Genomic DNA, 27,917 nt, shown 5'->3' with positions numbered 1-27,917 from the left:
ATTTGGCTGGGGGAATCCAAGGATTTCCCCACCCAAATGCCATATTGCATTTTGCAGCCAAATGCCATATTGCATTTTGCAGCCAAATACCATATTGCATTTGGCTGCATGTTTGCAGCCAAATCCAACATGCAAAGCCACCATGCCACCAGTTGCTTGCAATTTTACTTGGTGATTAGGTTTTGATCTTGGCATATAGCCAACATTTCCATTTCTTTAAAATGTCTGATTTTAAAGAAAACTAAGCAGGTACAGATCATCTGCCATGTAATGGGTGAGCTTACCATGCTCATATATGGGTGCTCCATTCAGTGCTCAGGATCTATGCTGCCACTTTAATACCAACACAATGTTTGGGGCATGCTAAAATTAGTCCATACACGTTTGATGCACTCCTGAGCCTGCACAAGCATCCTTGTTCTGAATAATGTCTTAATGTGATTTTAATCTAGAGTAAAAGGAGACTTAAGACATATTTTTAAAACTTAATGTTATTTTACAGGGTAAAAAAATATTCAGAACCTGTACAGATGACAACAAGAAAACATATTTGTTTACTGGTGAACATGTGATAGACGTGAAAGGAATGTAAATGCTGGCATTTAATGGGGTTTGTGTCAGATGACAGCAATCCTGTCTCTCTTTTAACCAAAATTCACCCCACGTCAAGATCAGGATGTCATGTGACCGAAACTAAAAGATAAAACTGAATGATAAGTAAGTTGGACAAGGACATAAAACTGCTACAGGCAAATGAACCCCTTAGTGTAAAAACTAAACAGTTAGAGTATACTAATATCACAAAATACTTTTCAAAATGTGTCCAACTAATGACAAAACATGTCAAACAAAAAAACAAATATCACACGAAAGACACAAATATCCTGAAGAGCCAAAACCAAGATTATCTGGAACGAAGGTTATCTCCGCTGGCTGCTCAAGTTCATGGTGAATGAAGTTCCTTTGGTGCTTTCAGCAATCAAAGACGGGATTACAGTAAAAAGAAAAAGAGTACAGATATGGTTGGAATTGTCCCATAAAAACAGTTTTTTTGTTCTCTATTTACTTTAGTTTTTGCAAAGAACATAATCCATGATTGTGATGTGGATTCAGATAGAGCACTTGTGCCTCTGCAGTCAGTTCTTCCTGCAACCTCGGATCAAAGCTTGTTAAAACCAAAATATTTTTTTTAAAATTACAGCAAACATTTTTACTCTGCAAGTTAGAGAGATCATAAAAACATTCATGTGACAACACTTCTTGCCAGAATGACTTCAGTACATACCCTATGATGCATTTAAAAATATTAACAATAAAAAAAACACTTTAGTTTTTACTGCTGTGGTTCTGACAAGTGAAATTCACGGTGACAAATCAGGCTGAAAAATTTGTTGAAACTCTCCCCTTATGTGAAAAAATCCTCTAGTTGGAGCAGGTGTTAATGTTCTTGCCATCAGCTGCGTCCTCCACCAAAGCTAAGTGATAGTCAGTGGAAAGTGTAAAATGGGACACGCAGCCCACCAGTCCTCCCAGGTATTGTCTGTTTGTGTGAAGGGCGATCTCTTTCATGCCACCTATGGTTAAAAAAAAAAACAAGATAAAGCAAACAAAAGACAGGGAAGCTATGAAAAATACAGGAATCAAAAACGTAGTGATGCTGACAGAACATAAACCACCTACCAACATACAAGGGTCCATTTATATTGAGTTGTCTCATCTTGCCAGGTGACCTGCCTGTCTTTGCTCCGTAATCATCGACCGTCAGCTTCCCTGATTGGCCATCCCTGAAAGAGAGACAAACTTAGATTCAAGCAAAGCTTCCATCTTTGTGAAAAGCAGCTGCAATCAGTTTCTCTTAGAGCTTACCTGACAGCCTTGACTCTGTGCCACTTTCCATCACTAAACGTCCCGTTGACAACAATGTTAGCCATACCGCTGCCCAAGTTATAACTACAACAGAAATGTGTAGTGATTTAATAGCTGAACAACTTATTCTGACATGTGTTCATAGGTCATTTTCAAAGATCACTCTCCTTGACACTTTTAAGACAGTCAAATTGTTATCAGTTTTGCTTCCTATCATTTCTGTTTGATAGGGATCAAACTTTTCTCTTCTGATGAAATCTGCCTTTCACAAGATACATCCGAAATTTCTCCACATTTGGCTAATTTACGGACAACTTATTTCAGTGGACATTTCAGTACAATAGACCAGCAAAAGTGCATAATTGTGAATTACAAGGAACATGACACATTGATTTAAAAAATTGTTTTTCAGCTTTTTTAACTTTGATACCCCTTCCTTAATAGTTGTGCAGCCAGTTCTAACTTCAGATGTATCTTAATTAGTAAATAAATTCCAAGTGTTTAATCTAATCCCACTGTAAATAAGGATTCTACCATATAAACAAAACACTTAAAATTGTTTCTCAGGTATAGGGTTACCTGAAAATCAGAGCCCCGTCTTGAAGCCCCATGGAGATAAAGTCACTGTTGGGTCTCATTGGACTGTCTCCTCGCCAGAGTAATAAACCATCCTTGGCTGTGCTCTTAAAATGCATGAAAAGGTTTGTCCTGGACCCAGACACCCTGAAATAAGAAAAATAAAACTGAGAAAATGTAGTACTTTCTTTTCTCCCCTCCTGGGGGTCTTTTGTGGGCTCTAGTGTCCCTTATATGAAAATAGGCTGACGGGAAAGGGGGAAGGACATGCGGCAAATGTCGCCTGGTCCGAGAATCGAACCCGCGACGAGGACTCAAGGCCTCTAAACGTGGGTCGTGCTATCCCCTACGCCACCATAGCACGCCTCAAATACGTAATACTTTTTAAACAGATGTTTAAATTTATATTAATACCAACCTTTTCAGGATATCTCTGTTGTCATAGGTCAGATAGCTTCTGCCTATAAACTGGGGTATTTCTATGGCTTCAGTCACAGCTGCGTAGAGAGGGGAATGTAATAATTGCATATGAACACCAGGTGGCAGTATCTGCGTGCAATAAGCTAAACTAGTTGAGAAAATACTGATCTGTCTACAATGGGATTTATTAAAGGGAGCAAATGTCTATATATTAAAAATGTAGTAATACACTGTGTGCTTTTTGAATTAGCAGAAAATGACTTACTGTTCAAACAGTAATTTCCACACTCTGTTCAATGAAAGCATTAAAAACAAAGAAGGCACAGACACATTTAAGAAAATTAGTTTCCAATATTTTTGTCTAATTACTTCTAAGTCTAAATATCATTAATCTTGCAGATAAGAAAACGATAAAAACTTTACCTCATAAAGTATTGTAGTCCTCTTTGTGAATTTGAATACTGACTTTTTCTGCTTTTTGCTTTATTTTGTGCATTACATTTAATATTTAGCAACTTGAGAATGTAATTTCTTTCAGTAATGTGATTAATATTTAAAGTCTGATGTTTTTATCACAACTCAAACAACTATAATCTTCCTCTCCTGTTAACTTTTCAGAAGAGCGGATGTTGTTTGAGAAACTGTGTGCCTCATCTCGCCGGCTTTTAACTATTCATGACTGTTTATGGACTAAAAACATCCAAGCAACCACAGTGGAAAGGAAGCAGCTCGTTCATGGATTATACATTTTTCTTTCCTGTTTCTGACCTTTCTGGCAGTGCCTTCCATCATACCCTAGAGGGCAGTCACACTCATAGTCATCCCACTTTGGCCTGCAGGTCCCTCCATTGGCACAAGGATTTTCCACACATGGATGTGCTGAATTTGCAATATTTACACCGCCAGCAGAGCCAGCTGTGATTGGCATGGTGCGGTCATTGAGAATCAGCTGGGAAAGTAAGAAGAAAAAAAACAGTAAATGGAGAAAAAAAGAAAATATGGACAACATTTTAAGAAAATGAAAGTTTTAGAACATGTGAAAATTAAACCATTTTTTTGCAGAGACCAGGAACATCACATATGTAATTATGTTGTACAGTTGAAACTAGGAACTGAACCTTCGACTGTACACCCAGGCTTCTAACAGTAACTATTGCAAAAATGTAAAACAGATGCAATTACTGATTCCTTTATTATTTGTTATTCAATTCAGTCATCTCATGCTTTATAAAACATACATAGTTTAACTTTACTGCACAGTTTCTTTCACACATTAGTTATAATCCCATATTCTTATTTTTTATCTTGTGGTTTACTATGCATTTATAGTTTCTTCTTCATATTTAGATGTTTGTTATGTAAACAAATGTCCACCCTACCTGTCTGTATCTTCTACCCTGATGTTATGTACCAGATGGTCTCACAGGCGCCTTAACAGTTTGGATCCTATCTGTTGTTATAGATTCCTCCTCTCTCATATATTACTCTTAAAAACACATCTATACACACTTGTTGGATTTTGTTGCCACAAGTTCAGCCTTTTACGTAGTCAGACTCACCTTCTGAATGATCCCAGTAAAGGGCTTCATTACACCTGCTGTCCTCTTGGTTTTTTCATAGTCTGGCACCCCACCGAGATAGAGAGGCGAACTGCAGTTGATCTGAGTGAAAGCTCCCTGAAAAGGAAATATAAGAGATATGAGATTATTCTTGGGATTAAGCTGGATGGATGGATGGATGGATGGATGGATGGATGGATGGATGGTGAACAATCAGAAAATTAGATAATAAAAAGGAACATTATAACTTGCATGTTTTTCAAAAGAACTCTAAAAATCTCTAGTTTTGTGAAACATGTAAATTGTGCAGTTAAATTTAGCTTGAAATTATATAAATTAAATTAAACAAACATGGAATTGAAAATATTTTTTTCCTTTTACTTTAGTTCAACCTGGAAACTAACGATGAATGTCAATAGCGAGTAAAAGTGTCAATAAGAGTCATGCATTTAAAATCGTGTTGTTTTGATTCTCTTACGCATTTAAGTTAGTAAAGCTAGGTTTGAAACTTCCACGATGAGTTTGAGAAATACCTCAGCAATTCCCTCCATCGGTTTTTGGTTGTCCACTTGCAGGATCCCACTTTTAGCAGTTCGAGATACTCTCAACTCATGCCAGGAGTCCAGATTGATCTGCTCTTCACTCCTGCACCACAAATCACACACTTAGTCAGAAATCAGTAGCAGCAAGTGACAGAGGAGGTGATCAGTGTGTTACCTTATAACAGCTTCTCCAGAGCCACAGTCAAATCTGAACTCTAAGTATCTGTCCACCAAGTTTATAGCAAGGAAGTCTCTGCTGCCTGCATCATCACTGTACAGCAGCACCCCGCTGGGCACTGATGGCCAGAATGTCACCTCAAACTCCATGAAAGAGAGGTAACTCTGGGAGGACTGAGGCCACCAGATGACAGCGTACGAAAACACAGTTTCATTGAAGAGGGGAGAGGACAGAGAGAAACCTGAAGGATTGAACAAAGAACTTGAGAAAAGAAGAAGATTAGCGATAAACATAAGTAAGCATTAGCATATGTGAAAAGCGAATGGCAGGAAGAATTTAGGTGAGAAAAGCAAAAATGTGAAAAATTGAATTGTGGCAAAGCTCCTCTAACATGCAATCAATCGCTTTACAATCACGCTAGAAGTAATAATCTTCTAGCGAATTGAAGAGAGGCAATTCTCTTCAATTGCCTCTAAAATGTAGAGTAATCACCACAAAAATAAAAGTGATTAAAAGTTATCAGCGTAAATAAAACCTGCATATTCTTTATGGAAAAGGCAATGTTGTTAACTCACTCTCTTCACAAAGAGCTCCCTTGAAGCCGAGAGGACAGAGGCAAATGTAGTCGTCAGCACGGTTTGCAAAGCAGACTCCACCGTTGGCACAGCTAACCATGTCACACACTCTGTCGCTGCACTCACCTTGCAAATAAGAACAAAAAGTTCATCTGCACATTTAACTTGGAAAAAAAAAATTCTATTTCAATGTGTTCGATAATGAAAATACAAAGATACATTTTTAACTTATATTTTCTGATCTATATATTGTTATATTTTACGTTTCATTTTAATAGAGGTTACTACATACATAAAAACTTGAAAAAAAAACATAACTAAGTAATAAAATCTATGTATTTCAGTGTACAATTTTATTCTCAGCTTTGAGCTGTACAACAATATTTGTTCTCATCTTGAAGCAAAAATTAAGTTTTTTTTGCTCAAAGGAACCTTATTAATATATAATACAGGGTTTTTAGTGATGATGCCATTCATATTTAAACAAAACCTTTGTTTTAGTATTTTTCTATATGAAGTCACTGTTTAATTATTAGATTTCTGCTCAGCTTCTGGAAAAAAGTATATAAATCATGAGCATACAGAGAAAACACATGAAAGCCATCCATCCCTCACCTATATCAGCTCCGCTGAGAGCTTTGCCCTGTGGCCATGGCCTAATGTCGATAGCCTTGTTGTTGATGGTCAGGCTCTGAATGCAGCCCACAAAGCCACAATTTGTGCCTGTCGCCCTGACCAGCCAGTAAGCACTAGGAGATCCACCCACATACAGCGGCGAGCGAAAAGTAATCTTAGTGTATTGACCCTGAAGGAACAAGATTGAAAAGAGCAAAGTGTGCCTTGTCCTCTGTAACAGTAAAGACACATTAATTTTGAAGGCAAATCATCTAATATTTTTCTAGCAATAAATGACTTATATGTTGCTTTTACATTTGATGGCAAAAATATGCTTCATTGGTGTGTTTCTGCCAGTAAGACTCTGATGTACATCACCTCACAAAAGTACAATATTTATAGCTTTTGAACCTTTTCTGACCAAGTATATTCAGATAAGTATTGGTATTTTAGATGAAAAACAAACACCAAGTTTTGCAATTATCAAGTGCATGGAAAGGAGGGCATGATTTTCAAAAATATTTACAAATTAAAATCTAACAGCTCTGGCATGCATGCGTATTTAATTAATAAAAGAGTGTGCAACAATTTGCTTTCAGCAGGAAAAAGACCTAACATACTGTATATGGCCAGAGTTCAAATGGAATGATTGAGATCAAACATATCTACATGTTAGAATGGCCCAGTCAAAGTCCAGACATAAATGTAACTGAAACATCATTAGCACTATTTCTCTGCATCAAGAAGGTCCTCTTCAAATCCTTTCTGCAAGGAGTTTGCAGGTTCTCCTCTATGTTCCTCTGTTCCTCTCACATTCAAAGACCCAAGTGGTAAGTTAAACTGTCTCTATATTTCCCTGGGTTTTGTTAGTGCATGGTTATCTGTCCACCGGGTCTTTTTATTGCTCTGTCATAGACTGGTAATAGAAACCAGAACCCAATGACCAAGCATGTATGGCAGGTGTAATTTATTTTACATTTACTTATATAGATTGTGTCATTAAGATCCAAGATTTCATCCATAAAAGAAAACTGTTTTGAGATAAAATGTGGAGAGAAAACAAATACATATCTTATTTTAAATGTGTTTTTGTAAAATCTGTAAACGCTACTTCACAATTATTTATGTTGGTCCATCACATAAAATACCAATAATATATGTTGAGGTTATTTGTACTTGAAAAATTGCCAAACGGTATGAATGCTTTCACAAGATACTGCAATATTGTTTCTGATGTTTAACATTTAAGTGCTTTGGTTACCTGTGAGCGTCCAGATATGGGGTTGTCATTGTCCATACGGAGCCAACCGCTCATTCCATCTCTGAATATAGTGACGATGTGCCACTGGCCGAGAACAACAGGGCTCTCACTGATTATCTGGGCAGCTCCGGTGCCACAGTTGAACCTGAAGAGACAAATTATGCACATTATTTATTCTTGTTCCCATGAGTGATCAGAATGATCAGAATGATGTAAAGTGTGACTCCTTACCTGTAGTGAAGTTTGCCTTGAACCAAAGCTAAAGACATAAAATCTCCACGGCCATGTTCATTCTCTCCACAGTAAAGCAACAAGCCGTCCTCAGAATCAGCCTATAGAAGAGAAATAACATGTTTCAAACACATTTCTTGACTCAGAGAAAATAAAGTTATGAAAAAGCCAAATGTCTTACCTTAAACTCTAATGCGATTTGAAAGGTCTGGTATGAATTTTTCAGGGGTTCAAAGGTCATGTGAGAGTAGCCATAGAACCTGGGAAAGTTCACTGTCACAGCTGAAGAAGAACGATGAGGAAATTTGTAAAAATGGGTGGAAGATGAAAGAAAAACAACTCAAAATGACTATGCCATCTTTCCCTATGATTATAATCATAGCAAGAGCTCACTACTGGTACTTTTACATTTTATTTTACATATTTAGGTATAAAATGAAGACATATAGAGTTAAACTTAGATATTTGAACACACTGTGAGTTGACTTTGTTGTCTTTAAGCCACTTTGTAATCAACCCCTTGTAATCAAGGGGTATCATTTATTTTTTGAAGTGCACTAGTCACTTCTACTGCAAAAGACTCCTGCGCATGATGCCACCACCTCCGTTAAGAAATCCAAATAATTTTGTTCTTCCTACCTAACTTAAAACAGAAAAGGGTGAGTTCTTTTTGTTGTCAGATAGTGAGATAAAAGGTTATGTCTTTTGCTACAGTGTACGTAAATGCCTGGGTTCAATATCCCTTAAACCAATAGTTAAGTAAACATTTATTTCTCATATAAATAGTACAAATGTAGCAAAGCAGGTATTGCATCTTTCAGTTTCTTACCCTCAGAACAAGAGTCTCCTCCATGCCCCAGGTTACAGTGGCAGCGGGAACCTCCGCTCTCGTAATCAGTGAGGCAGAAACTGTCAGGTGGACACACAGTATCACCACAAGTCATGTCGTAGACGCGAGGTATCTCACCCTGCCAGGGCGAGATGGTACGGATGGAAGTGGTGGTGGCCAAAGGAGGGCTGATGTCAATTCAAAAATGAGAAAGAAGACAAACCATGGTTACTCTGTACTAAAGCTTTATTTCCAATTTTTAGGGCACTTCTCCAGTAGCAGCCTAAGTTGTAAAAATGTTTCCCTGTTGTTTCAAATGTAGGCTTCAGGTAATGCACTTTATATGAACCCATTTACCTGGTAGTGGTGGGTGGAGCAGTAGCTGTTGTGTCAGTAGTACTGCTACGCTCTGAAGGGACTGTAAAAACCAGATCTGTGAAGTCTGAGAATATGGACGAGGGGGTCACATCAACTGGTTGATCGGTGACATTTGGAGGAACTTTGCTGTTCATGTGGTAAACAACATTTCGTCCAGATGGAGGACCAGGATGTGAACGGAGTTGGGACTTTCCGTTGTTCTCACCGATACCTAGGAATGGCTTCAACTGGGGAATAAACAGGTTAAAAACATAACAAGACGTCAAACTTTGCAGGTTTAGTCAGACGTCTTTCTAATACTTTTCAGTATTTTCAAATGAACTGTGCTTTCTTGGGACTTATTTTGAATTTTAAAAAGATAATAAAAAAAATTAATTGGATTTGAATTACTAATACCTAACACCTACCTCTTCAATAAAGACATCATAATCTGAATCATCAATGTCAAATCCATCTTCATCTTTATATCTGGAATCAGTGTTATAGTGTCCCACATCCCCACTGCCCATGTCTACTGAACCTGTCACAAAAATGAGGCGTAGAAAATAATGACGAGAGTATTATATTTCAAATGCAAACAATAGAAACATAAACCAAAAGCGAGAAACCAAAAAGCATGTACATTTACTTTTCTTAAGGCAATTACCACAACCGTGTTAAAGTTTTCCTTCCGACACTCAGCTCTTCAAAAGAAACGAATTAGAATACCCCACTGCCTCCATACTGCTCAAATTCCTCATTTATCTTAATTATTAGTGTTTTATGAATTTATCCTGAATGGTAAACAGTTTTCAGTGCATACAGTTTTTAAGTGTAGTGTATAGTTTAATGGGAAAGTATTTTATTCATTAAATACAAAGGTTGATTTAGACACAAATCAGCCTTTAAAGAGGAATGGATGTGGAGATTGAGTTGCTAATTGGTCAAATTACATTAAAACATGAAAAAGCAAGTGAGATATACAATTGTGCAGCGGTTAAGCTATTGTATAACCCTGTTTACACGGTTGCACTGTTTTTCTGGCTAAAACAGACAACTTCACATAAAGAGCACCAGGAAAAGTCAGTCACTCAGTCCCACCCCTGCTGCGCCCTCCAGCCGTGGCCCACTGTGCGTGTGTTCGCATTTCTATTAACGTGAACGACAGTGTAGGGGTCTAGCATCACACACGTAATCCTGTCTGATGAGACAGGGACATAACCCGCTTTCATCCCCTGCTGAGAAACAATGCTTCTGTATTGCTTAGTCAGTGTGTTTCTCTTTGCCGCTCTAAATGGCTCATTTTGCCCCCTTTTATGTAGCTTTCATCTTTATTGCATCCTTTTAAGCACTCAATTTTGTCATGAGTTTTTGACAACAGTTAACTCAACTTAGCTGCCTACCATTTGCAGAGCAGTTAGTTAGAAAAGCCAATTAAATGTGTTGCCTTCTGCAGCCACAAAATAGTAAGTACACTTTACCACATCACACCAAACATGTGATCAACAACTGGATGTTACTACTGACAGAAAAGACGAAGAAGATGACAGGAAGTGACAGGAGGATGCTGGCGCAAAATGTTTTTTGATGACTTCTCACGTGGACAAACTTATTCCACGTGTGATTTTAATTGCGTTTGTTATTTAAAGAAAAAAACGCAATTGTGAAATTGTGTTTTATCGACATTAGTGGAATATCAACAAAGTTTTGTAACATAAATGCAGACATATCACAGACATATTAAGCAAGTCTGCTGCTATTACTGGGGTTTTTCTCCAGAACTGGAAACAAAGTCAGACACATCTCACCTGGACAAATTAGAAAAAATGTTGCTCAGAGATCCTATAACATTACAATACATTTTAATATAATGATTCATAAGCAGATTCATTTAATCAGAGATTAGAGAAAAGAAAACTTGAATACCTAATAATTCATGTAGAATGTCTGTGTAGTAAAGAATGTGTCTTTAGGGTCATTTCCTTTGTGTTGTTTTAGCAAAAATTGGTCACCAAGAATAAGTTTTAAACAGAGTTCATACTTCAAATGAACTCCAGGTAAGAAAACTGGGTAACACTTTATTTGACGGGTTGTGAATAAGACTGTCATGACACCATCATAAACATGACATAACACCTGTCATGAACATTAAACTTTAGCTTTAATAACAAAGCTACACAATTTTTAAAGTTTAATCAGTAATACTTTTATAACAAACTTATGTCAGATCATGATTTCTTGGTTAATGTCAAGTTGTCATAACAAAGACATTTTGAATAATGTCAACTTTGTGCTAAAAGTGTCAGGATTTACAGAATGACACTTTATGACAACAGTCATAAATATTCATAAAGACTTACTCATGTTCATAACAGGTGTTATGTCATGTTTATGATGGTGTCATGACAGTCTTATTCACAACCCGTCAAATAAAGTGTTACTGAAAACTGAGAAGCTTCAAAATGTTGTTAAAACATACTGATGTAGAAGCTGGTAGAGAATGCAGCATTTCAGCTACTAAAGCGACTGTGAGATCGACACCTGGACTCACCGAGAGTTCGTACGGGGTTGTTGATGTGGCTGGGTGGGCTTACACCGTGTATGTTGACGGCTCTTACAACAAACTGGTACTCGGTTTCTGGTAGCAGTCCTTTTAAAACCATGGAGCTGGTCTCAATGGGCTCCCGTATATAAGTCCACTCTGTGTCCATTTCTGGCCTAGCACAGAAATAAAGAACATTACATAGAAATAAGAGAGAACACAAGAAAAAACATATAGCACTGAATTTACTTTACTTTTCCATTCATTTGTGCATTTGATTTTTCAATATTCAACACATTTTATATTATATTTTAATTTTTTATTCTGTGGACTGTAATGCTCTATATTTTATTTGCAGTTTTTCTCATTTTCATTCTGCCACAACTGATTTTGCCCAGTTTGGGACAATAAAATTGTTTTCTATTCTATTGTCTTCTTATTTATAAAAATAAGTGTATGTTGACGGCTCTTACAACATTCAACATTCAATCAAGATTTGATTCAAAAGAAAATAAATAAAGAAATCATTATTTTTTGTTTTTATTTGTTATCTGACTAAAAAAAAGGATTAAGAAAAAAAGTATTTAATATAATTCACTTTTATTTCATTACTAAAATTAAATTGACTTCAGTGCTGGCATAGTTTCAATTCAATTCATCATGATAACAAAAATTGCAGGAAATTACCCGCATGAATAAATAAATGGCTTTTTATTGTTTCTTCATCTTCAGCGGTAGCAAAACACTCAAGGCGTCTCTTGAGCTGGAAGATGTAGAGAAGGATTTGCATCTGAGATGGCCCTTCTGAGTGAATACCAGCAAACCCAGACAGAGACACACATTCATGTCTGACTGTCACAGTGAAAGACTGTCTCTTTTTCTCTCTTTGTTTCTTTGCAGTCACACAATCAAAAGCCATAAGCTCTCCATTACAAACATCAGCACTGTAGTTTTACAGCACTTTTAACACCTTCACAGCCCTTTTTCACCTGTGATATTTGACCAAAAACACATTGTTTAAGTATACAAAAAAAATACATAGTTCACCTACGGGTTGGGCTATCATCAAAGAGACCCGAGTTACTCATTTGTGACCTCAGCGTCTCTGCAGACAGTCTAGACATAGGAGCCTCTTTGTAGTGTGTGTGTTTGCGTGCGCGTCTGTGTGTGCTAACAGAAAGAAAAAGAAATTCATTCTTTCTCATGTCCCCACTGACTCTTGTGTCAAAACACAAGTGGTTACACTGAACAGACCAGTAGAGATGCATACAAAAGAGAGCTGTATATTCAGAGTTATGCGTTTGAAGAACATGTCAGATTTCCAGCCATTAATACACACTTATAACTAATTTAAAAAAATGCTTCCAATGTTTACAAGAATGCACCATTAAATGTATTTGACATTTTAAGGGACCAGCCACTTCATTTTGCATACTCTTTACCCTTTCTCAGTTATGCTTTGGATTTAAGTTTGAACAAATCAATTTTAAAGATGTGAAAATTTAATGCCACTTTCACCAGATGTATCTGCACAATAAAGATAACTGAAGTTAGATTTTAAAGGACATCCAGAAAGTATTTACAGTGCTTCACTTTTTCCACATTTTGTTATGTTTATTCCAAATTGTTTTAATCAATGTCTTCAAAATTCTACAAATACCAATTGATGACAATGTGGGGAACAGGTTTTGAGTGTTTTGTAAATTTACAGAAAATAGAAAAACAAGAAATCAGATTTACACATCCATTGACAGTCCTAGTGAAATTCAACCCCAAATGACCTTTATTTGCTAATAGTCTAAATAGGTTATTTAGGATGTTATCTTTATGTTTCTATACAAATTTTGACATTTTTGTCCAATTCTTTCGTCATTATTTTGCCTAAACCGTCTCACTCCTGGTCTTTGGTCAAATGGTTCTTAGGTAGTTAAATATTGGTTGCAGTGGTACGGCTTGGTACAACTTCATCACTTCAGATATAAAAACACAGCGCCTCCTCCAGGTTAGATGACCGGCCAGCTCTAGGAAGAGTCCTGCTGGTTCCTAATGTCTTCCATTCACAATTGATGAAGGTCACTGAGCTCAGCGGGACCTTCACAGCAGCAGAAATATTTTTGGGTCTTTTCTCAGATTTGTGCCTCAAGACAATACTGTCTCTGAGACTTATAGACAATTCCTCTGATTCCATGCTTGGTGTTTGACCTCTGACCTGATGTAAACAGTGGAACCTTAATTTGACAGGTGCGTGCCTTTCCAAATCAAGTCCAATCCACTTTATTTCCTACAGGTGAACTTTGTTAAAGCTGTAGAGACATCTCTAAGATGATCAGTGGAACCTGCTCAGTTTTTAACCTTTTGTCAAAAGCTGGTAATACTGACATAAGTGTGATTTCTTGGTTTTCTACTTTTAATAAATTTGAAGAACACTTTTTTCCCCCACATCATTATAATGGGATATTTGTGTGTAGAATTTTGAGGAAAGATATTAATTTAATACAATTTGGAATGAGACTTTAACTTAAAGTGGGAAAAAATTGAAGTACTATGAATACTTTCCAGTTGCCCCGTAACAAAGGTCATTTTGTAAAATGTACTTATTCACATCTTGTCCAAGACTTGGATTAAAAGAATCTTACAGTGGATAAAGGGCTAAGACGTGATTAGCAGTCTTAGCATTACTAGACTCATAAAGCAGAGGGCATTGCAAGCCTCATTCACCAACAATAAGACTAATAAAACTTACAACATGAACAACTGAAACACTCGCTGTCTAACAAAGACTTGCTGGCTGTTTGAGCCAAAAAAGGAGGCTTTTGAACGTCCATCGACGTGGTGAGTCATTGCTCCGATAGATCTCACTCCACCACAACAGATTATTTACAATGCAGTGGGCTGAAGGACAGTCTGCACACTCACAGCCTTATTGTGTGTGCATTGGGAGCTAGGGGGAAACAACATTTGTGAGGTTTATGAGATGAAGAAGGAACTCATGGTGATAACATGAACGCTGACAGAAGAAGAGAATCAAATGATAAGTAATAGTTTTTTTGCCACATTAACTGGGTATAGCCTCCTGAGACCCAGCCCATTCATTTGTGTCCTTTATAGTGGACATTTTGTTCACCTGTATTTTCTTTTACTATTTTGAGTTACCCTATCAAGCCCTGCAGTACTCTTTAGAGGACATCCTGGGCTTTCCAGTGACGTGTCATGTGATAGGTTTGCATGCTGGGAACTCACTTTTTCTTTTCAATCAAAATGGCTGGCATACCAACAACCACATTTTATGGAAAGAGGAAAGGTAAGCAAATTATTCTTTATCTATTGCTATTTTTACCATGATAATTATATATAATGTTGTTTATTAACATGTCAATAATAATATTTTTATCTCAGAAAACAGTTTAATTATTTCTGTTTTGAAATATCAGTCCTTTTAAGAATGTCAATTGCAGTGGACACCAGGACCATTTTAATGTATCTAATGAGTCAACATTGTTGTAGGAGAAAGAAGTGAAGCAGAGAGGATTTTATACCGAATAGTAGAGGGAGATTCAGATTTGGGGCTGTCAGATGAGGATGAGGATGAGTATCAGCCTGGTACAGGAGAAGATGGTGAAGAAGAAGTAGGTGAAGAAGGAGAGGAAGAAGATGCAGGAGTATCTGATGAGGAGACAGACTCAGAGCCAGAAAGGGAGCAGGAAAGTCGTCGTGCTTTGTGGGCCAGGACTACCTTGTATGTTTTATTTAGTTCTAGGCTAATGTATTCAATTCTATTATCATATTAGATTATTGCTGTATTAGTATTTAGTATTTTAGTACTTATTTGTGTTTTTTTTCCATCCATCATAATAGATTCACACCTGCACTACCTGGGCTTCCTGTCTGTCAAGATGACCCTAAAATCCGAGAACACTGGAGTCCAATCCAATACTTTTCGCAGTACATCGACGACAAAATCTTTGAAGATTTGGCAGCTTTTACAAATCAAAGACAGCTGCAAACTACAGGAGTGTCATTAAATACTACTGCTCAAGAAATCAAGATTTTCTTTGGCATATCAGTACACATGGCCTGCCTTGGCTATCCCAGAGTTAAAATGTTTTGGGCTAAAAAAACTAAAGTGCCAGTTATTAGCAGGAAAATGACAAGGGATAGGTTCTACAAGCTGAGAAGCTCACTCAAGATTGTTGATGATCTGGATGTAACAGAAGAGACAAAGGAGTCAGACATTCTTTGGAGAGTCAGACCATTGCTTGACCGTGTGAGGCAAGGTTGTCTCAGACTTCCAAGGTATAACAAGGTCTGCATTGATGAGCAAATCATCCCTTTCACAGGCCGCTGTCCAGTCAGGCAATATGTCCCAGGCAAGCCAAACCCTACTGGCCTAAAGGTCTTTGTCCTTGCCTCTCCAAATGGTCTGGTGCTGGATTTTGAGGTGTATCAAGGGAAGAATACGTTCAGGGGCCAAAGGTTGGGAGTTGGAGCTGCAGCAGTCTTGCGATTGGTTGAATCTCTTCCCACAGGAACCTGTGTATTCTTTGATCGATACTTCACAACAATCAATCTCATGGATGCTTTGCTTGCAAAGGGTCTTCCAGCAACTGGAACAATAATGAGGAACCGAGTACCAAAGCCATGCCAGCTACCAGGAGATAAGCAGTTGCGAAAAGAAGGGAGAGGAGCATCAGTGACGGTGGTCCGGAGGAGGCCTGAGCTGGCAATCACTAAATGGTTTGACAATAAACCAGTGTTGATGGCTTCCACTGTGTATGGGAAAGATCCAGAAGATATCTGTAGCAGATGGTCCAACAAAGAAAAGGCTCATGTCCAGGTGCGACGACCAGCAGTGATCAGAGAATACAATGACAACATGGGTGGCGTAGACCTGTGTGACCGAATGCTGAGCTTTTATCGCATGTCAACCAGGACCAAGAAATGGACATCACGTGTGATCGCTCATTTCTTTGATGTTGCCATTACAAACGCTTGGATCCAATACAAGTCTGACAGTAAAGCGATTAATCGATCACCTAAGAACACCCAACAGTATCTGGACTTCAAATTGCACCTGGCTGAAGAGCTGTTGGATAGTGCTTCATTTGATGACAGCAGTGAAGACAGTGAAGAAGAGTATCAGCCACCAACCAAAACAAGGATCCCTCAACCAGAGCCCTCTGTACGCAGACTAGGGGCCAGGCACATGCCAGAGATGGTGGATATCAAGCATGCAGAAAGATGCAGGAATAAGGGCTGCAATGGCAAGACATACATGAGGTGTACCAAATGCAAGATGTTTCTCTGCATCACCAAAAGGAAAACGTGCTTCCAGGATTATCACCGCTAAAATATCCAAAAGAAGAACTGTAGAACTGCTTACGTTCAATGTTAAACTAAATACACAGGCAACTATTGTCCGTGCAAGCAGTAAGCAACAGAAAACAACCAAGAGTGATAAAGAATTTAGTTTTTTGATCAAATTAAATTTATTCTTTTGTTAATATCACTCTAAATACATAATCTGCTCATTTTCTAAATTCAGTTGTATTTTCACACTAAAATCATCCTGTTGTCCACTACAGTGGACATGCTGTGAAATTAAAAATAAAAATATGTTTAAAAAAATTTTAATTGTAAGGTGTTTTTTTAGGCACAAATAGATAGGAAATCACACAAAAAAAGAAATTGAAACACACTTTTTTTCTTCGGTTCCCAGGAGGATAGAGGAGCTAATGATAGAAGTGTTATCATTAGCTTAAATACATGCTTAATGTAATCACTTGAACTTTGCATTCAGTGATGTTATCATAGGAAATTGCTGATTGGAGAAGGCACACCATCTCGTGAGAATTGTTCTCTAATATTAAAACTGTCTTTATCCATTTTCGGTGTTTTTCCTTGACAGAAACCAACTAGAGAGCTCTTCTCCCTCAAAGAAAGTCAGGATTCTTGAAGCTAATTTAAATTCCATTCTAGCTAAACATTTCCACACAGGTTGGAGTATTTAAATCATAAACACTATATAAACTGCGATTAATGCTGCATCGTTCTGTTTTCAATGATTTTTTGTATTCTGGAGACTGTGTTCCTGGATTGATGTAACACCATGCATGATGAAGAGCAACTCTTTTTTTATTAAGGTATAGTCTAAGACAATTATTGGAATATACAATTAGAAACTTATTGAGCAGCATCTTGATGCAAAATAGGATTTGAATATAAACCTGCCAGTCATGTCGCATTTTGAAAATTTTTACAAATCCTTGTGCAAGATAGCAAAATTTAATAAATTCAGTAAACGTGATGTACAGTTCAAGGAGCAGGTTTTTACAAGGCAGCACTTTGAACAGTCCATTTTTATCCAGAGACAGGACTGCTCATAAAATGAGAAAATGAAGATATTATTTTCCCTACATTTCTGCAAAATCCATGTCCAGAAAAGGTGTTCACATAGTAATGTTTTTATTTCTATTCTGTTAAGGCTTTCTCTGTATTTCATCCATACATAGAGGAAAGTGTTCATACTGAGAAAGATGACTTCTCCTTGTCTGTGTGCAAAGATGTCTTTAATGTGTCTGAAATTTTTATCAACTGCATTTTTGCAAATGCTGAATGAGTCATGACTGACCTAATGTAAGCCACCAGAAAGTGAAGAACAGGGGAGCTTCCTTGACTCTCTCCTTCCTGCCAAGATAAAGCCAACTCTGTGTCCGATACAGCCATGACGATTGGCTGAGTAGGAGGTGATGGAGGCATGCACATCTCTATAGGCAGAAAACCAAATTAAATTTAGTTTAATCATGATTTAGGCTACTCCACTGGAAACTATTAAATTACCGATTTCTTCCACTCAGATATTCTTACCATGTGAAGCAGTACTGATGTCTCTGGGCATGCTGGGTCGACCCTCCCCGGCCCAACCGTATGCTCCAACACTGACTCTGTACTTAGAGTTCATCTTCAGGTTGCCAATGTTTACATCCTACAGAGCACATTCACAAAAAATATCGGATACATTATTGAAAGACAGTGAAAGTGGGTTAAAGGAGTTGTAAGACAAAAAAGTTGGGGGAGAGGAACGAATGGGCTCTATTTTACTTACAAAGCTGGCTTGTCCATCAAATTGTCCCTGTTAGAAAACACAGATTTATTCAATGATATTAGAATGTACTGTAACATTAAGAAGATTAAAATATGACACAAGAATAAAGATGTACTGCTCAGTGGCTTTTAAAGGTTTGACCAAACAGACAATAATATTAATAGTCAGACTAATCAAATGTTGATAATTAACTATCAGATTTAACTTATCACCATATAAAGATAGTAAATATAATGTGATTTCTAATTTTTGTAATAGGTTATGCCTATTGCTTAGGTGTGTATGTGACTATGCTTGAACCTAAACCACTTCCAGGTTTGGATGTTTGCTTTGAGTTGTTGTTCTGCTAAAAGACGAACCTCTGCCCCAGTCTCAAGTTTTTTTCTACTCTAAAAGGTTTTCTTTCAGCATTATATATTTAGAACCACTGCCTTGTATTTAACACCAGACCAACAGTATTTCATTACAGAGGTGATGTGTATAGCAGAAAGTGTGTCTTCAGGTCTTTATATTCGTGAAGGCAAGACTTTTGAAGAGCAAAACTGAAAGTTTTCCTCTCATCTGATTTTACCTCCTGAATCGCCGACATCTGGAGATTATCATGAACTAATTAAATCCTTCTATGTTTAATTCCCTTCCTTGCCATTTTCATCAGTTTAAGACACCAGCTATATTTTTCTTTCCCTTCGCAGAATACTCTGAAGTTTGTAGCTGTAACTTCACAAAATATGAAAACGTTTAAGAGATACAACCCACTTCTGCGTGTCCTTTTCGACTATCCAAAACTGCTGTGTTTATGCTTATTGCAATGAAGAAAACATTTATTTATTCCAATCCAAAACAGGGGGGAAAGAGCTGTGTCAGGAACGGTGCTGTGTAGGTGGTGAGGCAGACGCAGATAACCCAGGTGAGATGAATAACGGTTGTTTTAATAATAAATAAACATCAAAAACACAGGCAGCACGACTGAGCGGAAGCCAGGGCTCAACGCCGGTAGCAACTGGTTTTTCCAATGGACACACGAAGGACTCAGAACACATTAGACGAGGACCACACAGAGATACAGGTGACACTAAATACACACGGGGTAATTAGGGAACGAGAAACACCTGGGAGTAATCGAGGGGAGAACAGGACAACACAGAGACACAGAAAACTCGAAATAAACACACAGAAAAACACGGAACATGACAAGCTGAACAGGACTCCAGCTTTTTTAATGCCAGATAACAAACACCTCCATGTGTATACTCACAGTGGTTAGCATGTCCAAACTTAGCGGAACCTCCATGATGGATGTCGTACTAATTGGGCGGCCATTCTTCATCTCTGTGTAAAAGACCTGAGTAGTACACGTACAGATATAAATTACTATTATTTAGTTTTAACAATATTAGGACAGAACAGCAACAATTTATTTATGGCTATTTATGGCTGTAATAAAAAGAAACAGGACTTTTATTGAACTTACAAAGCAACACATTTGCTTCTCTGTAAGTTCTTGGGAAGCCAGTGTCCTGACTAATCCTCTTAGTGCAGACATATGGCCAAAGACGGAGCCCCCACAGTTACACTTATCCACAATTTCTTAATGGTTGATTCAAGGAAGGAAGAAAGAAACTTCTGGTGTGTTATGTAAGGCTCAAACACATGGCCAGCGTTGAAAGAGTGCATCATAGAAAAGAAACCATGCAACGAACATTGGATGTGCACTTTACATTCTTTTTCTAACTATAGTACAAAATATGCACCATGTAAGTTTACAAAAAAGATAATCCCACTTATCCATTTATGTTTATGTAGTATGTATTTTATTTGACCTCACCTTCCAGAGCAATATTGCACCTAAAAAATAACAATATACATTTGGCAACGAAAGGGTTCCATTCAAACTCATGGAAGATAAAAATAACTTGTCCTTTTTCCTCATGGCCATCTTCCTGGACACATGGTTTTATGGGCACTTTAGAGTGAAGAGAAGAGTGTCTCAGCCAGGCAGGAAGAAATGAACAGGCACTCAAGAAAAAAACGGTGGAAATTTGATTTATTTTCCATCTCGAAAACCTTTGTGAGATTTCAAAAGGTGTTTCTGCCGTTTTTGTATGTTTTTTTGATGATGCTCTACTTAGTAGAAGGACTTTCAAAATGAGACCACCAAAGGATGGCCGATAGATAAAAACAATCAGAAATAATTTCTAAATGATCACTGCACACATTAAGTATTTAAAATGTGGACAATTGACAAAGTGTTGCATTAAACGTTTATGTAGAATCTGTTTGCACTTACCTTGTATCCAGTGATTGTGCTGACATGTCTGCGGGGCATTTTCCATCGCACACTGAAGGCGCTACAATTGAGAGTCTCCAGCTGGATGTCTAATGGAGGACTCAGACGATCTGGTTTGTACAAACATAAACATGGACATAATCAGTGAGGAAAACAACAAGATACAGCTGGGAAGAGTACATGGGTTAGTAGGACAAGGCTTTCAAGAACTGTTGAGGACACATTCTGACTGACCAAGACTTATTTTTATTTATTTATTTCAAATGGATTTCTAATGGAATTATTTCTATAAATGAAAGCTAAACTGCTTGAAACACAAGCTTAACAATATTCTCCTCTTTATACATTGACAAAGGTGACTCTAAAATGTCTATCAAATGGGGGAAAAAATAGAATCACATGAGAACCATAACCTTTAATGATTGTAAGCTAAGACACACTTATTTTTGACATTTTGCCTTCGTAAAACCTAAAGAAATCTTTTCTTTTTTAGAGTTAGATTCTCTGCCTGAAAAACGCTTTTGACTTTTTACAAATTGGGAATAATAATCAGTTATAAAGATGGAGAATGAGTTTCATGCAGCTGAGGTAAAAGAGGATAGACATATAAAAGTTTATGTTTAAGGTTTTAACTCACTTTCACATCAGAGCATAGGAATAAAGGTCTTGAAACAGATGATGGTGTTGCATTATCATCTAATAAAACTAAAAGAATCAGGTCCAGGTTGCTTTGATTCTTGCAAAGGAGCCTTTGCAAGAATCAAAGGCTGCTTGGTAAGAGAATAACATTATAACATGATGTAACTGAAAAAAGTCTATTTTACATATTACTGTCCCTTTAACTAAAGTTAAATTAAATTTGATTTGTCCATGATACATTTTATTCCTGAGAAACAAAGAAAAAAATAAATATCCCCTCTTTTTTGTAAGTGAGATGATTTAATTGATAGAAAATAATTAATGATTTAGATTGATTTTTGACAGATTATTTGGGTGATCATCAGTGGGAGACTGGTCTTAGAAAATCACAGTTGTTTGCTGCTTTTATTCCTTCACGTTTTTTTCTGGTAGCCTTATCTGCAGCTCTTGAGTAAACTTAAGATCCTTTAAAAAATATCACTTAGCTCAAGAGACTGGCTGGGAAAATGCATATTGGTTTTAATAAGCAATCATTTAAGCTTGTTGGAAAATTAAGCACATAATTAACATTTGAAGAACATGTGGGAACACTGAATTTTACATAATTAGCTGGACAACATGGTTATGCTTGTTGCTTTATCTTTGGAAGGTTGGAGGAATGACCTGAAGAATTGGACTCTAACCAGGCACTAGTGGCCTTTCTTTTTCAGTATGCAGACAGGAAACAAGCAGCGAGAGAAGGGGGGAAGACATGCAGCAAATATCCTGAGGTCAGGAATCAAACCCCGGACAGCTGCGTTGAGCGCTAATAGCCTCCGTTCTACCTCTACACCATATGACACCCCCGTACCGACATATTTATTTCCCTTGCTAACTCCTGTTACAAACAAGAGCAGAGGTAAAAACATAATATAATACAGTATTGATTTGGTGCTTTTTATGCTTTTAAATTGCTGAGAACTCAAGAGTTGTGTAGCTGAATATTTTTAAATTGGTCATTTTCTGTTGCAGACTGCAAATGCTGTTAGAATGGAAAGACTTGGATGTCATGCACTAATGCATTATCAGCAATAATAAATGGACGTCACCTGCACCTTGTTAGTCATTATTCTAAAACCTAAAGTCAAAGCAGTGTTTGCTTGATTTCTCATCTGCTTATAATCATTGGAAAATAACCAACCAATTGAAGAAACACTGACCAGCTGAAACTACAGGTTAAGCATCATCTATTTAAATGTGTACCAGTAGTAATAGCCTGACACATCCAAACATGTTCATAGATGTAACTTAAAACATCTACTAACATGGTTTAGATGTTAGTGCAAATGAGTACTTTATTTAGGACATGCAACTCCAAAGACCTGATTATCTCTGTGGACCAGCCTAAACCTTTTTACCAGCCAAAAAGAAGCAATTATTAGATCTAAGGGACTCAAAGGGCACATATGAATGCAAGAGGGCAGACAAATAGATCAGAGCGAGTAATTTCAGTGCCTTATAGGTCAATGATAAAACTTTAAAGGTAATTATAAAGTGAAGAGTAAACCAGTGAAGAGAAGCAAGAACAGCATGTTTATGTTCTAGTGTCAGGTCAAAGGACAAGCTGCAGTCATGCAAGGCAGACCTAACTAACACCAATGTATAGAAGAGTTAATATATCTGTTGGGATGTAATAAAAGCATGGATGACCCATTCAAAGCTTTTAAAAGATAAAAATGATTTCACTATAGATAAAAGCAATAGTTTAATGTGAATCACAAATCATCTCCAGATATTAGCATGCCACTCATTTAACAAGGATTGGTACTTCCATCAGGTGAACTTTGTATATTTCTGTCTCCCCAAACACAGACAGAAGAAAAGTCAAATCAGTCAACATTTCACAGGTATTGATTTTGCTTTTTAATCAGCACCTGCTACATCTAATAATACTCTGCGAGGCTTGAGACATGCCCTCTTGTCTTATCAAGAAGATAATCTCAGAATCACCCCTGGTCTGTGTTTGCCAAGTGCCCTTCTAAATCCTTTGAGGCCACTGTCCACTTCAAACATGATAGAGACAGTTGAATGAATATTTTCCTGGTCTCTCATCCTGTCAACCTGATCGGTGGCTTTATTGTCAGTGTTTTTTCCCCCGATTAAATATTGCCTATTTGAATTGAATTGAGGGTTTTCAGACTCAAATTAACCAGAAGTTATTAAAAATTATTTTTAATAAAAATTCAATTTTAATTCTCATACTAAAATTTTTTTTTTAGTTTAAATTCAAATTGCAAATGTAAGAAAATTAATTTAGGTGTCATGATTGATCCCCAAATTTATGAACAAGTGATAAATATTTTGAATATTTTACAATTTAATCAGATTTCTTTTTATGTTTCTTTTTTAATATCATGTCTAAGAAACAGGGTAAATCAGAAAATCAGTTGCCATTGTTAAATAAATTATAGGTCACATGTCTAAATTCTACCTTTGTCCCAAACACAGCAGAATAAACCCCAGAAAGAAAATAAAACTTAAGCTCATCCAGAATGAGCTAGAGAGTGAGAGAGGAATGTTTTGGTTTTCCTTTATTTTCAGGAGCATGGATGGATGGATGGATGGATGGATGGATGGATGGATGGATGGATGGATGGATGGATGGATTACTTATTCACATTCATAAATTCTGGAGTCAGCAATAACTAAACCTTCTAAATGTCTTGTTCCTGTCTGATTAGATTCTGTATCACATATCATTTTTATTTTTTGATAAAAATGAATTCATAAACAGGAATTTTATTTGGTATGAGGATGTAACCAAAGAGTAGGTTATTTTGGAAATGAAAAATTTTGATTCTCTGTCAATTATTAATCTGGCAACCTCAACATTCAACACAGCTTTTATATGTTCAACAGTAATCTTATACTGTTGAATCTTATACTGTAAATAATTTGCTTCCATATCTCCACCTTAAGATTTACGTTGAAAAGATTTACTTCCCAGATTTTTGTCCCCCAAAAGAAAATGATCAGTGAGCTGCATGCAGCTGTCTTCCTTTAAAGAACAAAGTGGGACGAGTTTGAAGGTATGAAAACAAAACGCTGTGTTTTAAACAATAGTAGCTGGTTTGTCTTTATTAAATTTTAATTGTGTTTCACCAAACAAAAGTTCAAGTGCGAGAAGTGGTTGTGGAGGGTTCATTAAAATGCATGGTTCTCTTATCAACTTCGTAATGCTAGATATGCATAACAATAAGAGTAAAAAAAGCGAAGCTTCTGAATTATTCCATCAATAATTTAACTGTCTATTCAAACGGGGGAATGAAGCTGTCAAGGAATTAAAAAGAAAGACCACCTCAGGGGGGGAGCTTCATTCAATTTTAACCTGAAACCACCAGCTTTTTTGTCAAAGCCTGAAGTGATGCATGTGGACACTGAGCCCTGCTGACATTCTAGCCTCCATGAAAACAAGCTCTGAGAGACATCAAGACAGAAAAAAACAACAAGTACAAATGTCACTGGCAGTCATAAATGCAGAGCTACATCGGCCCTGTGCATGTTTGGCAGTCAAAGCTGTGACTCGGACACTGTGCAGACAGACAGACGTAAAAGTCAACCCACATTGGCCTGAGGGCTCCGAGAGTGAAAAAAAGTCAGTGGTCAGGGGGAATGACAGTGAGGGAAAGAGGAAGTGATGGAAAGAGAAGTAAAGGAAGTGGGACAAAGAAACAAAGAAGAAACGGATACAAAGAGGGTGTGACTGAAGAGGAATCTAAGGATTTCAACTAAGATGTACACAGTAGTGTAAAAAATGAACAGAAGAAAGCTTAGCATTAACCTTTAACTAAAACGTATCTACTTATCTTTAGATCTTTATCTTTCAAAGCATTTATACTATTTCTTGCAAAAATCTTTGTAAAATAGTAAAATAGAAGTTAAACTAAATACACTAAAAATCTAGCAGTGTAGAGATCAGATGACATGGTGTTGAGAAAAAAATTACTTAACTCAAGAGCTTGGCTGAAATAGAAAAATACATTTATTTGTTATTTACGACACCACATTGAAGGCTCAGCCTGCTTGGTGCTGATGATAGGAAGATCTGTCATTGTTTAGTACACAAGTCATCTTGTAACTACTTTTCTTTTAGTAGTAATGTCCGACTTTTAGCTGTTTGTTCAACAAGGGAATTTGAAAAAAAAAAAAAAATTGTGAGAAGCTGCAGCGTAGCAAGGACTAGGGGGGCGACATTCATGCTTGTTCCTGCAGTGAAAACCACATGTGATGCTGCTCCAGGGAGTTCACTGAAACAGTTCTCAGTTTGTTTTGTGGATTTATTTCTGTTTTGAGTCTGATCTTCATCAAGTATAAGAGGTGATTGGGTTGTAGTTAGACTGAGGGCTTCTGATTGATTCCCTAATAATATTTCACCTCTTCACCCCTTTGATCTTTCTCATCTTAAAATTACAAGTATTGTTTTCCTGAATAATAAATACACAGATGCTCCCTCTAAAGAACTGTCTTTGACAGACCAGGTAGTGCTCTCTGGATAAAAATATTTGTTCTGCAACATTTATTTGCATATTTTAACTAAGAATAGTTGCTGTTTTTGTTTTTACAGTTGATAAATAGTTTTTCTTTCTCTGAAATCCATTCTTGATTGCAAGCAAAAGAAACACATTTCTAAATATCTACTTCATTGTTTCTATCATGTTTCCCAGCATTTTTGTGAATGGACTTTTATTCTTCGATTTTAAGTTAAAAAGCTGAAACACAAAACCAGAAAATAAAAACAATGTTTGTCAGTCTGCATAGAAATGGTTGCATTTAAATTTCTTCTCAGTAAACTGGACTGAAAAAGAACATAAGTTAAAAAAAACACATTAAAATAACAATGGCATAGTTGTACTTAATTTTGCTAAAACATGCAGTTTTGTTCTATGGAAGGAAAGGGGCTTTGTTTTGAATAGGGAATGTACCAAGTTGTGTTTTGCTGTCTTTGAATACACATAAAAAGATTTACAGATTAACGAACTGTCTTGATTTATATATTGTGATTTTTTTTTCTAAACAGTGATCCTTCAGTTTTCTGTGATATCATGAATAAAAGGTGAAAACATTTAAAAATACAGTCAGTGGCACAAAGAAAAAGTGCATGCTCAGCTATCATCCTCACGTTGCCATGCATGTTACAAGTTTATTTCATTGTTATGCTCATTGGAATAATATTTCATGTTCCCAGTCCAACTAGTTTGTGGAAGCTGAACTCACCACTTCTCCGCGCATTTGATCTTCTGGCACCAAAGCAAACGCTGGCAGAGCAGATAGCAAAGAAAAGTAAACATAGCAGACGCTTCTCTTTACATGTAAGATCCATAATTTCACTTGGTCAAATCCACATTTTAGGACATATCCAAAAGCGCAACTTTATCAATAAGTAGATGCTGAGCTGGTGGGGAAGCTGCCTCAAATGAAAGCTCGTCTCTCTTCCAAATGTGGAGACAAACGCCCTCCAAAGACGCACGGGATCTGTCCGTGGGGGAAAGGGCAGCTACGCTTTGACACTGATAAGATTACAGTCTGCAAAAGATCAGTGGGGTGGGTCATGAACGGACGAGCAGCCTAGTGACCGAGCCCCGGAGATGCGCTCTGACAGACGATGGACGACAATCCCGCCGTTAATTCGTCCTCACAAACACCGATGAATGGTGGCCACGGTCATTTTTACGCATGATCGATGTCGTGCCACGCTCCGATTCGCCTCTTAGACAGCAGATGAGCCTCACAACCAAGTGCAAGGAACGTGGGGCCATTTAGAGCTAAGAGGATAATAAGCGTCTAATCCGCGCACTGGACACAGATGGAGAGCATGTCTTGGCGCAGAAGCAGGGGGAGACGCTCAAACGACAGACTCTGAATATTAATGCTGTGCGTGCGGGACAGCATTAATGTTGTAATCACTTGGCAGGAGTGAGATCTGAAAAGTTTGTGCTTCTGCGAAATTCTGTTATGAGAGAAAGAGCATTATTTGAATAAGATTCTATATGAATTAGTTACAGTTTTTTAAAATGAGGTGGACCACCAGCTCAAATTTCACTTTTTGTCAGTTAGTTGAGCATAATATAACTTTGCATAATAATTGGCCAGAAGGAGCCGGATTATTTCACCTTTTGTTATTGACACAGTAGGCTACCATTCTAAAACCCCAGTCATCCATGGGATATTATGCATAATAGCCTTAATTAGAATAAAAATTATACAGTTTTGACAAACATTTTATGTCAAACATAATTATTGTATTTTAATAGATTAGAATGTTATGCGTGAATTTTGTTAATGTAATTACATCATTTTGA

At 37.1% G+C, this 27,917-nt stretch overlaps 1 protein-coding gene across 2 annotated transcripts; it reads right to left on the bottom strand.

Annotated features, from left to right (window-relative positions):
• Positions 1-473: 473 nt before the first annotated feature.
• Positions 474-27,424, bottom strand: egflam (EGF-like, fibronectin type III and laminin G domains). Of its 2 annotated transcripts, XM_028034692.1 has the most exons (25): positions 26,833-27,424; positions 20,941-21,050; positions 19,909-19,995; positions 18,654-18,680; positions 18,416-18,533; positions 18,180-18,315; positions 11,561-11,727; positions 9,438-9,550; positions 9,010-9,257; positions 8,653-8,840; positions 8,005-8,105; positions 7,824-7,924; positions 7,593-7,737; positions 6,332-6,521; positions 5,717-5,842; positions 5,139-5,382; positions 4,955-5,066; positions 4,422-4,538; positions 3,631-3,811; positions 3,128-3,151; positions 2,861-2,939; positions 2,446-2,589; positions 1,867-1,950; positions 1,681-1,784; positions 474-1,574 (listed from the first exon to the last, which is right to left on the bottom strand). In XM_028034692.1, exons 1-25 carry the CDS (start codon positions 26,936-26,938, stop codon positions 1,423-1,425), a joined length of 3,204 nt encoding a protein of 1,067 aa, XP_027890493.1. In that variant the 5' UTR covers positions 26,939-27,424; the 3' UTR covers positions 474-1,422. The 2 variants fall into 2 exon arrangements, with proteins under 2 accessions (XP_027890493.1, XP_027890494.1); XM_028034693.1 differs by lacking the exon at positions 3,128-3,151.
• Positions 27,425-27,917: the final 493 nt, after the last annotated feature.

Source organism: Xiphophorus couchianus, chromosome 12 (assembly GCF_001444195.1).
Source record: "Xiphophorus couchianus chromosome 12, X_couchianus-1.0, whole genome shotgun sequence".
In the NCBI taxonomy this organism is placed as follows: domain Eukaryota; kingdom Metazoa; phylum Chordata; class Actinopteri; order Cyprinodontiformes; family Poeciliidae; genus Xiphophorus; species Xiphophorus couchianus.
This window is presented reverse-complemented; position numbering and strand designations above follow the sequence as displayed.